The sequence below is a fragment of the Patagioenas fasciata genome, chromosome 12 (genome assembly GCF_037038585.1).
Source record: "Patagioenas fasciata isolate bPatFas1 chromosome 12, bPatFas1.hap1, whole genome shotgun sequence".
Taxonomy (NCBI): Eukaryota; Metazoa; Chordata; class Aves; order Columbiformes; family Columbidae; genus Patagioenas; species Patagioenas fasciata.
The window spans coordinates 13,799,496-13,812,586 of NC_092531.1; the positions used below are offsets into that span (position 1 = coordinate 13,799,496).

The 13,091-nt window shown below is 39.9% G+C and overlaps 1 protein-coding gene across 5 annotated transcripts in view; it reads left to right on the forward strand.

Annotated features, from left to right (window-relative positions):
- Positions 1 to 12,695, forward strand: part of UACA (uveal autoantigen with coiled-coil domains and ankyrin repeats) — a 47,431-nt gene extending 34,736 nt beyond the window's left edge. For 3 of the 5 annotated variants that reach the window (XM_071813921.1, XM_065847236.2, XM_065847239.2), the window contains exons 10-19: positions 390 to 476; positions 1,626 to 1,733; positions 2,791 to 2,823; positions 3,320 to 3,418; positions 3,649 to 3,685; positions 4,074 to 4,126; positions 5,583 to 8,264; positions 8,926 to 9,078; positions 10,051 to 10,116; positions 10,856 to 12,695. In XM_071813921.1, the coding sequence (XP_071670022.1) occupies positions 390 to 476; positions 1,626 to 1,733; positions 2,791 to 2,823; positions 3,320 to 3,418; positions 3,649 to 3,685; positions 4,074 to 4,126; positions 5,583 to 8,264; positions 8,926 to 9,078; positions 10,051 to 10,116; positions 10,856 to 10,927 (3,390 nt within the window). In that variant the 3' untranslated portion in view covers positions 10,928 to 12,695. The remainder of the gene's footprint in view (positions 1 to 389; positions 477 to 1,625; positions 1,734 to 2,790; positions 2,824 to 3,319; positions 3,419 to 3,648; positions 3,686 to 4,073; positions 4,127 to 5,582; positions 8,265 to 8,925; positions 9,079 to 10,050; positions 10,117 to 10,855) is intronic. The other 2 variants (XM_071813922.1, XM_071813923.1) reach the window with 2 other exon arrangements.
- Positions 12,696 to 13,091: the final 396 nt, after the last annotated feature.

Here is a 13,091-nt window from a genome sequence, read left to right on the forward strand (position 1 = left end):
CTGCTTCTGACCACTGAAACGCAGTGTGCCGCTGGTGTTGTTGAGAGGGCGATTTCGATTGTGCTGTGATGTAAAACTAGTTCAGTATTTTTGAATTCTTAGTTTCATGTGCAGCTGAGGTGATTGCTTCTGTAATCAGATGGCGTGTCTGTTTCTATTTGGAGAGTATTCAGTGATGTGCATATTCAGGATTAGAGTTTTGACAAGCATCCCATTTCCGGGTGAGATCACGAGTGGCCTCTCCTGAGCAGCGATCTGTCAAACTGTGTGTGTTGGTGGGATCGCGCCCAAGGAGGCCGCGCTGGGGGCTGAGAGCAGCTGCCAGCCCCTCGAGTGGGTGTCTGCGGAAAACAGGAATAGAAATTAATACTTGACTGTTGCAATAACAGATTACTAATATGTCGCAGAAGTGGAATCGTCTGCATGCGCAGGAGGAGGTGAATGTCAAGCTGTATCAGAAGGATCATGATGCTCAGGTAAGGGAGAAGGATTTCCATGACTTGCGTATTCCCATGTGTGTGATGAGCCAGACGTGCCAAAGACAAGGTGTGCTTATAAAAGCAGCATTAGCAATTCCATTAACAGAGGTCATATATATTGCTGTTTATTTAAAACTTAATTGCATGACTGTAATGTGGCAATTATGCAGATAGGCTGTAGACTTTTTCTGGAGACAAATACTTGTTTGTGTAACAAATATTTGCAATTCTCTTCATGTCTTAACTCTGCCCATCTCTTGACCTTCTGGCTACTAATTCCACCTGCAGTAAAATCATGAGTCACAAACTAGGAAGATTTATTTTTAACATTTTCAAGAGAGATGTTTAAGTGTCTTACTGAAAACAACCTATATCATAACTGTTCTTCTAACTAGTATTAATTTTTCCATCTTGTTGCTATGTCATTACAGTTTTCAAAAAGGTAAATAATGCTTTAAGCTATGGAGAACACTGAAAAATTGAGGCTTTCATTCTGAAATGCTTTGTAATAAAGGGGTAAAGATCCCAAAATGCAACTTCTTTGGTTTGAGCTAAAGTAGTTACCACAGCTAAGGCAGTGATGATCAAGTGAGAGTTGGGCTTGTTTTACTGTTTGCATGTGAGCACTGGACTGATTGCTCAAAGAACTGTTGGTTTTGTGTGTTTGATTTATTATCCATGGCTAGAGTGATTCTGTAGCTGCCGGAGCAGGGAGCACATTTAAAGGTGGTTGTGCTTCGTGTGCTCAGGTGCTTCCCTTACACCTCTGGCTGCAGTGGTTGGGTTTCAGGAACTGTTTTAACATTAATTATTTTCACTGGTTAACAGACAGCAGATGAGCAGCCTCTCAAGTGCTATCAGTGTTGAGTGTGACCTTACTCTGCTCATACTTTCAAAAACTGTGTGTACTCTTACATGAAAATGAGCTGTCTAGAGCTGGAAAGCTTGAAGGCTCTGGAACCTGCACTTACAGAAACCTTCAGAATGAAACAAACCTGAAGTGAGGCCACAGAATCATTCGAGGCCTTGTTAGGCAAGGCTCGCTGTCTTTAATGACTGTTAAAATTGTTGGTTCAGATTCTCTAGTTTTCCCAGTGTGTGTAGTGTGGTGGTGGTTTTCTTAATTTTGTTTATTTGATTTTTAAGGAACTGGAGTTGGAAAATCAAGATTTGAAAGATCGAATGAGGGAAGTGCAGGAGGAGCAGAGGATGCTGCTGGATAGGATCAGTGGGCTACAGCTGCAGCTGAGCGAGGTAAACCTGGGGGTGCATTTGCCTGGCGTGAGGGCTGTGATGACTCCCTGTGCTGACAGCCAAGGCTGGTAGGAGTAGTAAGGAAAGGACATATAATTGGGATGTGGACTTTACTGCTTTCCTGAGAATTATTTCTCTGTGTGTCACTTACATTTTCCTCTTCCTTTGGTCTTGTAATAAATACTTAAAATGTGAGGAGACGTTACAACATCGTTCACTGACACTCTCAAATTTGAACAACAGCATTTATGGCTATACTTTGCAGTGCAACATGAACCATGAGGTGTTCTGGTATGTTGTAGTTTGGAGAGTAAACTTCATCTGCACAATTAGACGGAGGTGTTGTGTGGCAGTACTCTATCACAGCCACTGCTTATTTTCCAGCTGTTACTGTAAGTAGAAATACAAAGAAAAATTTTCAATTGGCAAAAACACAAACAAAGGTTTTCAATAGGCAATTTCTCACCCAAATTTGAAACCCTATATTTAAAAAGTTCCCTCTTAGAGGTCTAAATGACCAGTACAATTGAGGAAGAAAATAAAAACACTTCTATTTCTTTTTTCTTCATGGAGGCTCGGATTTGTCTCCTCACTGTATTTTTGTAGAGGTACATTTTAAAAGTGTATGCAGCTTCCCCTTAATGTACCACATGGATAGGGAGAATATTTCTTCTTGCAATGTTTGGCTTGTCTGAACTTCTCTCTTAAGCATTACCTTTACAAACAAACAAAACCCACAAACAAATGCCTTAATACTTTCTTTCCCAAATCAGCAAACTGGAAAGCTGTGCCCTTCTGCCTCAGTAGTTTATGAGTGAGATAATGGAAAGGTTTTCCAGTGTTCTGTGTGCATGCCAGGAGATGGGACTCTGTCAGCCTTACCTTGTGTTTATTTTTGTTTCTCTTGTTGGAGCTCAGGTGGTAAATGGCAGGGGAACAGTCAGCAGCATGTAGCACTGGAAACTGGGGGAGACTTGTCAGCTAATGAACTGTGTATAAGCCCCTTAAACATTATTGAAAAAATTATTTGTGGGGGATTTTTTTGTTATTTTTGCAGGAGCAAATGTTTGCAGATGATCTTGAAAACGAGGTACGATATATCACCTTAAAGTGTAATAGAACTTTGAAATAGGGCAAGTGGCTATTGTATTTAAGTAATGGTATTTTAAGCTATAGAGAAAAGAGAAGCTATCTGTAAATGCTAAGTGAAACATCTACTGATATGTACTCAGTTTATACAGCTGCACGGCACTTCTGTTACTACAAATAATACATGTAATCCCTATGACACCCTTAAAGCAGGTTTAATATTACAAGTATCTCTTTAGTGACTTTCAGTAATGCCAGACTAATAAATGCAAATAAATGAAACAATAGCAAATGGTGTTGGTGCATATCCCCTTGACTCATTTTTCATGACTCCTTTTGTAGAGGAGCAGAGTTGTGGAAGAACTTCAGAATAAAAATTCAGGTGTTCTTCCAGTGCTGATCTTGGTTAAAGTTTTTAAAGGATTTTAAAAGTTGCTTGAGATGTTACAAATCTGGCCCTGTGTGGCTTTGGCTATTGGGCACTCTCTCTCTTTCAGAAAGATGAGTTGAAGAAAATCCTGACTACCAAGGAGAAACAGCAGGAAGAAAACTTAAGAACTATTGAAGCTCTCAAAGCTAAACTCAAATATTATGAAGTACGTTAATTGATTTTAAAATGTAATATAGTAATTGATATTTACAGCAATAGCAATTGATGTTTACAATAGTATATATTTAAGTAATCTTAAATTGTTAAAAGTCTCAAATTGTTATCTCGCTGTAAAAGCTTTTCCTGCCCTGCCCTTTAATCCCTAGCTTAACATATAGCAAAAATTTGAAATGAATTTTCAGCTTTATATTTGTGTTTCTTGCTGTTTGCTTTTAGGTTGACCTTGCGGGACCTGGAAGTAACTTCGGTAATAGTGAGTATATTTAATTTTTAAACCTTGCTCTGAGTGACGTGGTGTTAGAATACATAGACAAAGGGTGGAGTTTTTTGTGTCATCTCTTCCTTTTCTTGGTCTTAACTGTAGCCAAGCTTGGCTCAAGTTGGCTTTTGTGACTGTTCTGCAGAACAATACCTGGCCTGGCATATTAGGGCTGTGTTTTTTCGTTAGTAGGAGTCTACCCAGGCCTCCTATCTGACTTAATTAGGGGGAATTGTTTTAATATCAAGTACTTAAACACCAGCCTGCAGCCTAATGCTGTCCCATTGAACGGAATAAAATTAGGAAGGAAAATCATAGTTGTTGTGATTGTGTGTTACTGTTTTTAAACAGAGGCTCAATGCTGTTTGCTTTGCAACTCTAGGAAAAGAAGATTTGTTACTTATGCAAGGCCAAGTGTTTGCTGTGGAATCCCAGGTAATAAATATTTTGCCATTGTAGAGATTTCTAAGCTAGTTATGCTTGGGAAAGCTAAACATACTTATAAGTGTACATATGTTAAGCATTGCTCTGAGTACAAAATGTTCTGTAATGCTTTGCTGTTTATTTTTAGCTGCTAGTGCCCTCTAGAGTTACATGTGTGACACAGCTCTGATTGCTGGAAAAATACCAGATACTGTAGTGAACATTTTTAAAACGGAACCACCAGACTGCTGGATCAACAGCCAGTGTGATGTGCAGCTGGCTCTTCACCTCCAGGATTTCTTCCCATTTTAAATTCAGCTAAAACTCAGAAGACTTTATTTTTCTGCCAGCACTATAATAACTACCTGCCAACTTTGTTTGCTGATAGAGAACTGCATTTTTAAAGCCACAATTCAGGTGTCACCTGGGCCTGTCAGGCTCTTACAGTGAGGCATGTGTGGTGGGGATTGGTCTTAACCTACAAACTGTTCTCACACTGGAGTATTTCAGCTGCAGGCTGATTCTGCCAGAGCTGGGGGATGCCTAGAAATAAATCTTAAAATCCGGCAAGAACGCATAGGATGTTACAGATACAAACATTCTGTGTTACCAGCAGAACATACAAAAAAATCCAATCTCTTCTGCTGTGTTCTACATAAGATTATATGGTCTTAGGATTTTTTATTCTTAGTTGAAGTTTAAAATGAGTTGATGTGCAATTATATAAAAAAACCAAAAAAACCCCAACAAAACCAAACAAAAGAACACAAGCAAAACCCCAAACAACACCCCCAAAAAACCCAACTGCTCCCAAACCACAGAACTGAAAAAAAAACTCACCAAAACACCACACAAACAACAAAAAAACCCAAACCAAAAAAATAACAAGAAAAGAGGGATTGTACCCACACAATGCCAACCACCACTACCACGAAAACAAAACAACAAACACACACCACACACAACAAACAAAACCCACCGTGTCCCAAGCAGGAATGCAGCAGCTCTAAGCTGGCTGGACATCCTTTACTGGACACTACATTAAATGACTGTTTTCCTCAGTCTTTTTAGGGAGAAAGTTCCATTAGCCATGACATACTCTGCTCTGATTCCTTTTAAATTTATTTTCACATGCTTGAGGGACAGGGGAAATGAAATTTCTTCTAGCAGATGAGTGATTAAATATTAATAAAAATGGAAATGAAATTAATATACTATGCTGGCAGTTTAATGTCAGTGGGTTGGGAAACGATGTAGAGCTATATTCAAGACTTTTACTGTTAAAAGCTGAAATGCACATGTTCTGTAATATGGGTAAGAATAGATTAGCGCGTTTGTGAAATCTCTCAGACAAGTTTTATACTCGTATCAACGTGGGTTTAAGACAGTTACGTATATGACAGCTCATGTGTCTGTGTCTTGTCAAACTTGTGAACTGGGATCCATTTTTGTGCCCATTTCTCTTCAGTCCAGGTCCATGCTGAGACCCCTGGAGCTCTCCCTGCCCAACCAGTCAGGCAGTTCAGAGAAGGAAACTTTAAAGAAAGAACTTGACAATGTGAGGACTTGCTATGGTGCAGCGAAAGAAGAAATCAGCAAATTGCAGAGAGAACTGTCTCACAAGGTGGCTGAGTGTAAAGCCTTGGCGTCGGAGTGTGAAAGAACCAAGGCGGAATCTGATGGACAGATAAAACAACTGGAAGATGCTTTAAAAGATGTACAGAAACGAATGTTTGAGTCTGAAGGCAAAGTTAAGCAAATGCAGACCCACTTTCTGGCTCTGAAAGATCACCTGACTACCGAGGCTGCTTCAGGAAGCAGTAAACTAGCAGAGGAGCTGAAGGAGCAGTTGAAAGAAATGAAAACCAAGTACGAAGGAGCCTCTGCTGAAGTGGGAAAACTGCGGAACCAGATTAAGCAGAATGAATTGCTGGTGGCGGAATTTAAGAGAGATGAAGGAAGGCTAGTGGAGGAAAATAAAAGTTTGCAGAAGGAACTTGTTAAGTTGGAGATGGAGCGAGATGAAAGGGGAAGAAATGTCATGGAGTTAGAAGGGCAGCTCAAAGAAATGGCAGCAAAGCTGGCCCAGTCTGTAACTTCAGAGAAATTTGAAAACATGAAGAGTTTGTTTTCAAACGAAGTGAACGAGAAAGCAAGGAAGTTAGCAGAGATGGAAAGAGAGCATGAAAAACTGCAGGCAGAGATTGGGCTTTTGAAGAGGGAATCTGAGAGTCAGAAAGCAAAACTTGCTCAGCATGTGAAGCCAGAAGACCATGAACAAATGAGGAGTGGGTTTGAGCAAAAACATGAGCAACTTGGGAAGACAATTTCCGAGTTATCACAGAAGAATCAGACTCTGCAGAAGGAACTTGAAAGACTTCAGATGGATAACAAGACGCTTAAGCAGCAAATCCAAATGCTAAAAAGCGAAATTAAAAGCCAGAATGTGCCTTTAAAAATTCACGAAGAATTGAAGAAAACAAATGATCTGACTGTTGGTGACCTGACCAAAAAGCTTTTTGAAATAACAAAAAAGTACAATGAAAGCAAAGCAGAAGCTGAAAAGTTGCTGGCAGAGAAGAACAATTTAAGTGAGAACATCAGCCACTTCCAAGCCGTGTACCTGTCTCCAGAGCAGCACAAAAAAGAAGTGGAAGCTTTAAAATCTAATGGCGTTGAACTTGAGAAGCAGCTTGCTGAGCTTCAGAAAAAATATGATGATGGGCAAGCAAAAGTGAGCAAACTGATGTCTGAAAACACAGCCATCAGAGAGAGTCTCAGGGATCAGTATGTGTTGGCTACAACACACGAGGAGGTTAAAACAGTCTTGAATAACACGCTAGAAGAGACAACTAGGGAGCTGTCAGATCTGAAGGGAAAAACTGAGGAGATAAAGCAAGCATTCATGAGGGTAAATGAAGAAAATGGAGCTTTGAAAAAGAAGATGGAACTGTTACAGAATCAATTGCAAACTGAGTATATAAGTTTAAAAGATCATGAAACTACAGTGACTACTTTAAATAAAAGCATGCAGGAACTTCAGGAGAACAATGTTGCCATTACGGCTGAATATAAAAGGGGTCAAGAAGAAATTTTACAGTTGCATGTAGAGATTGAAGCCCAGAAGAAGGAACTTGACACAATTCAAGAATGCATTAAGTCAAAATATGCCCCGGTTGCCTCCTTTGAAGACAGGGAACAAAGCTTGGAAGCCACAGTGAAAGAATTAAGAGCACAGTTGCAGGAACAGGTGCAGAAGTGCAGGGAAAGTGAGGAGGAAAGCAAGAAGAGCAAAGAGGAGAATGAAAAGCTCAGAAATGGCATTTTGTCCATCCAAAACGACTTGCAGCAGAACTACATCCTCGCTGAAAAGTCCCGCGAAATGGAAAAAATGTTTGCAAGTAGAATGGAGGAGTTGAATAAGCAATTGAGAGAATTGCTGCAGAAATACACAGGCCAAAAAGGAGAGGAAGATGAGAGCACCAAGCAGCCCCTGATTCTGCAGCCTCAGCCTCTTTCAGCAGGACAGATTGAAGCCGCGAAGCAGGCGCTTGGTCACACCGTTGAGGATCTAAAGGAAGCCCTCAGAAGTAAGAAGGAATGTTTTGACAAAGAAACACTAAAAGTAGGAGAACTGCAGCAGGAACTGTCAGATCTAAAGAAATCTTCAATACCTTTGGTAGAATATACACAAATGAAAGAAATGCTGGAACAAGAAATTGTAGCAACCAAAAACAGCTTGAAAGAAAAGGAAGAAGAAAACAGAGTTAAAAATGAGAAAATCTTGGAGTTGCAGTCCAAGGTTGAGTTTACTCAACAAGCTTTAAGAGACCTGGAGAGCAGAGATGTGATTGACATGTCAGAATACAAATCCATGAAAAGTGCTCTGGAGGCACAAATTAGCAGCATAGCTGAAAAATTTTCCAATATGAATAAAAGGTATGAGGAAGCATGTGAGGAGGCTTTGCAAGCTAAAAAGAGCGAGCTGTCTTTAAAGGATGAAAAGGAATTGCTTCAGTTACGGAGCTGCAGTATTGAGCAAGAAATTAAAGACCAGAAAGAAAGATGTGATAAATCATTGACAACAATTATTGATTTGCAGAAGAGAATACAGGAATCTGCAAAGCAGGTGGAAGCCAAGGATAACAAGGTAGGATGTGTGGGTTAATGCCCTTGATGTTTTCAGTTTAACGGTGAGGAACTAGACTTCAAGTCCAGCTACTCGAGTGCTTGGGCACGACTCCATGTTCTGAGCATTCTGAGCATTCGGTCCGCAGGACTGGCCCACATCTGCTCAGGTAAAGTCCTGGTTTTGGGAGCATTACACTATGTTTTTCTAATTCCTCACATGTTTCACGCATCATAATGTAGTATCTAAACTCTATTAGAACTTAAAACTGAGTTTCATTCTTCTGGATTATGAACTCGTTCTTCTTTTGGAGCTATGTTTGTTTATCATCCGTGGTTCGCCTTCTGACTGTTCATTGTCCTTTTAAGAAATTACACTGAGAATATCTGTGGAGCCGTTTCTGTTGCTGGCTGACCCCCAGGCTCCACAGCTCGGTACTGTACAGATCTCAGTGCTAGGAAGCAGAACGTGAAAGCATGTCATGAAAATGAAGTCCTATATTTGCGAAGCCTCTTGGCCAGTGGCATGCTGATGCAAAGACCTTTCAATGCTTGCTGATCTTCATCAGACTTTAAAAAATGTTAAGGAATATTGGTTTTCAGTAAGTGAGACATCCTTTAATGATGTTTTGCGTGTGTTTCTGTGTTTTGGTTTTTGTTTTTGTTTGTTTGTTTGATTTAAGATAACGGAGCTGCTTAATGATGTAGAGCGGTTAAAACAAGCCCTGAATGGCTTGTCTCAGCTGACGTACACCACTGGGGTTCCCTCCAAGAGGCAGAGCCAGCAGGTTGAGATGCTCCAGAGCCAAGTGAGGACTCTGCAGCAGCAGCTGGCGGTGAGTGACCGTGCAAGGGGTGTCTGCAATGCAGTAGCGTTGCTTACAGCTGCTTGTCTAACGAGGAAACGTGTGTGCTCACTGGGGTTCACTGTAAGCTTAGGCTGCAAAAGTAGAGTATTCATGATTTCGTTTTATTTTTTCCCCTGACTGCTTGCTTCTCTGTACATTTGTCTGCTTCCTTCTGTACATTAGAGTTACAACATTTGGGAACTTTTCTGGATAAAAGGGACCCAAACAATTTAGAGAGAATTTGTGCTTGCAAGATATGCTGCTATAGTTCATGCTGAGGTCATTTCTGTATGGAACTTCTATGTTAATATTTTCTTGCAAAAAAACCCCACCAGCCATGTGTTTTCTTGCCTTGAAGAAAAGCAAGGTGATCCTTTCTTAACAGATTTGATTTTGTTCCCTTGTCTGCAAACACTGAATGTATTGCTTATCATTGAGTACTACCAGTAAAGGGGACGCTTTTTGGGAAGTGCTGTGATTTTGTGCGCAAACATGTTTGTGGCCCCTGTAACTTCAGTAAAGCTCATAATTAAAGCGATGGTTGTGAGCAAAGTTTAGTTACTTGTAAGTCTGTCTAGAAGCAGGATGTATCTTTAATATTAAATTTTTGCAAGGTAGACCCCTATAAGGCAAAGCATTCTTAAATTGGGTGGTTTTAAACAGCTGATACTACTGAGGAAACAAGTTTTTCCTCCTCGTACCTGGGCCGACACATTAGATCAGCCTGTCTCCGATAGCCTTCCAGCAAAATCGCTTTGCTGTAAGTAAGCAATAAAAAAAAAGTGAAGCAGGGACTTTTTCTTGATTAGTGGAGGGACAGAGCTAACTAACTTCAACCTGGACGTTCTCCTTTGGCTAGTCTGTAAGTGCACGAAACCAAGCTCACAAAGTTGGAAATGGGCAGGAGTAGGTGTTGAAAATGTGATGACTTCACCTCTTCTTCCTGTCTCCTTTTTATAGGATGCTAAAAGGCAGCACCAGGAGGTAGTTTCAGTTTATCGGACACATCTCCTTAGTGCTGTACAGGTATGATACTCCCAAGTTCTGATTGTTTTACTCTGTCACCTCAATGTAGAGATTCTTGAGACACATTTCTAACTGCTGTATTAGAAGACCTCAGACTTGAAACTAGTGTCAACACCTGTGTTCCTGTTCAGAGTTGGAATTTAGAATGGACTGATCCAACAAAAAAGCAAAGGCACCCCACAGCTGCAGTCTTATTGTGCCATCTTCTGACTACCAGCTGTCTGCGTGTAACGTGTCACATAAACCTGCTCGGGAGGGTGATGGTGTCTGGTGCTGTGAGTGTGTTCTTAATTCTGAATCATCCCAGGCAATGCTGGAGAGGAAATGTGTAGAATTTGAAAACTTATCACAGACTTTCTCTCTCTGAACAAAGAGCTGATCAGCTAATTCAGGTCCTGTGACTTCAGATATTTAAGGATGCAAAAGAGGGACTGTTACTACAGCAGCAGGTTGTGGAATCCAGATGACAGGAATAGTGATTTTAATTTTATTTATTTATTTATTCCCCCATCATATTTTCATTAAGGAAACAGCTGTGTCAGAGGCAGACCCTGTTTTCTCTCAGGAGAAGAAAATAACAGGATTGCTAAAGTATTTCAGGTTTTCCCAGGGAGTGGTGAAAATACAGCAATGAGTTAAGGCTTTTTGGGTAATTTTGAAGTAATGTGGGTAATATTAGCAGTGGACTGTTGACTTTATGGGATTTTTAATTTTTTCTCTAACTGTTCGCTTGCTCTAGGGTCACATGGATGAAGATGTCCAAGCTGCTTTACTGCAGATCATTCGGATGAGACAGGGACTCGTTTGCTGATGTGCTCAGTGCCATTGCTCGTGCCGGCTGCTGCGGCTCGTAAGAGTGCTGTGGTTATGGTAGTGAGAACCTGCAGGACATCTAGAAAATTAAGACAATATAGCTGCAATTAGAACCTCCAAATATGAAACAACTTAAAAAGCTGAAATATATTCTTCTTGTAGAACACTAGATTAGGACTGTTAAGTTTCAGATCTGACACTTCTTTCAATAGATTAATAAAAGATGTAGAACGTCTTTTAAAATTGGTATACAAGCTGCCTGTCAAAATGATGACATAGTAGTTAAATTATTTTAATGTCTGATTGACCATTTTTTAAAACAAGGCCAATACCCAGAAACTCCTGTTTATCCTTGAACTTGAACTCTTACGGTATGGTTAAAAATACAGTATGTTGAAATGAGCTTGGCTGAGTATTGTAGCTGTATATCTCCTTTAGTGATTAAGAGAAAGTGGCTATTTTGTCATGTAAGCCGATCAAGACATATTACAACACGCTTAGTAAATCAGCTGCAAAAGCAGATGAAAGGTATTTAGGTGTGTGTTGTAACTTGGCTGGCCAAGTTATGGACTTTATTTAAATATACGCTTAAGACGCAGTGCCTTTGCTTTTTGCAAGACTTAAAAATCAGGTTTTCCAGCAAAACACTAACTTGTACATTTGTGTCCCTTCCCCCAAGATCCTTCATGACTGCTTTGTAATATTGATTACTGTAGGCTAAGCCAGTAGGACTGAGGTGTCATGGGTTGTAGAGCAGCATTCTGATCTAAATGCAATAGTCCTACTTGTGTACCATTTCATTCTTCATTAAAACCTCTGAGCAGTTCATTAAACTGTAGGCTAGATAAGTCAGGTATTGGATTTTCAAACACTATCTCATGAAAGTTAAGGTATCCTCTTAGCTGTACATTATGTACTATAATCTTATTTATGGGAAAAGATGAAAATAGTAAGGACTAATTAAATGAGAATTTTTATTTGCTTGGAATCTACCTGTTAAACGAGACAAGCCTTTATTTTGAACTGAAGGATGATGTTCCCATAAGTAAGTTTTATGAAATAAAACATGAAACTTGGAACTATTTGAAGGAAGAAGTTGAAAATGAGCCTGCTAAGGCATGTGGCTGTTTGAATAGAGCAAACGTGGTAAGTGCTGCCAGTGGCTGTGTTTGCTTCAGTCTGCTCGGCTGGAAGCGTTTGATTGTATTGGGTGAGCTGGAATCCAGCTCCTGCTGCAGAAAAGACAAACCTTCTCTTCCATCTTCTTGAAAAATACAGATCAGAGTCAGTGTGGGTTCCCTGCTGCCCATCCAACCCTGCCTTGCGGGCTTGGGTCTCAGTTTTTTTAATTAGTATTACATTTGTTTCCTTTTTTGTCCCTTTTTGGGCAGTCTTGTAGAACTGAAGGGACAGCTGCCATATACAGAAGGATACAGACATAGTGATAAATGTGCAGGGCAGTTTTTATTATATAAATACACTTAATATATTTACTAAATATGTGTCTGTAGTTAAACAGATCTATTGCTGCTTTCCTTTAATTTCTTAGAGGACTATTACAGAAAACATCTCAGTATATATACGATACTTTTTAGCCAAATTATTTTGATTGCATTACTTGAAACTCTTATTAGGGAGAATTTGTTTTAATATACTAACTGGCATATTTTGATATTGTATGTTTCCTTATTGAGGGAGTTCTATATATGTTTTTCTAAATTTCTCCTCTATTACATTATCAATAAAATGTTTTCTTCTTTTTTTCATTGTAGTGGTCAATTCTGTAAAAGGTAAAGATGTAAATAGTTCTGCAAAATAGGTCAGGTAGTGAAGGATGTTGAACTTGCTTAAATGTTCTTGAATCCCAGGTAAAACGTCTGGTTTTCAGATGTCTGCTGGAATTATTGGGGTTTTCTGTCTATTTCAAGAGGCTGTGGTTGATAAAATGTTGGTGACATCGATCAAAGCTTCTACCGGTTAATTCTCTGAACAGGATGGGCTGGTCTGGCAGTCGGTGGGTTTGGAGTGGGCTGGTGCCTTTTTACTACCGCTTGTAGTGAAAGAGTAATTCACTCAACCTGTGCCGCTGCCTGATGTCATACTGAGCAATCTCTGTGCACGGATTTTTGGCACTGCCAAAATCCACTCATTCGGTGCAAGTT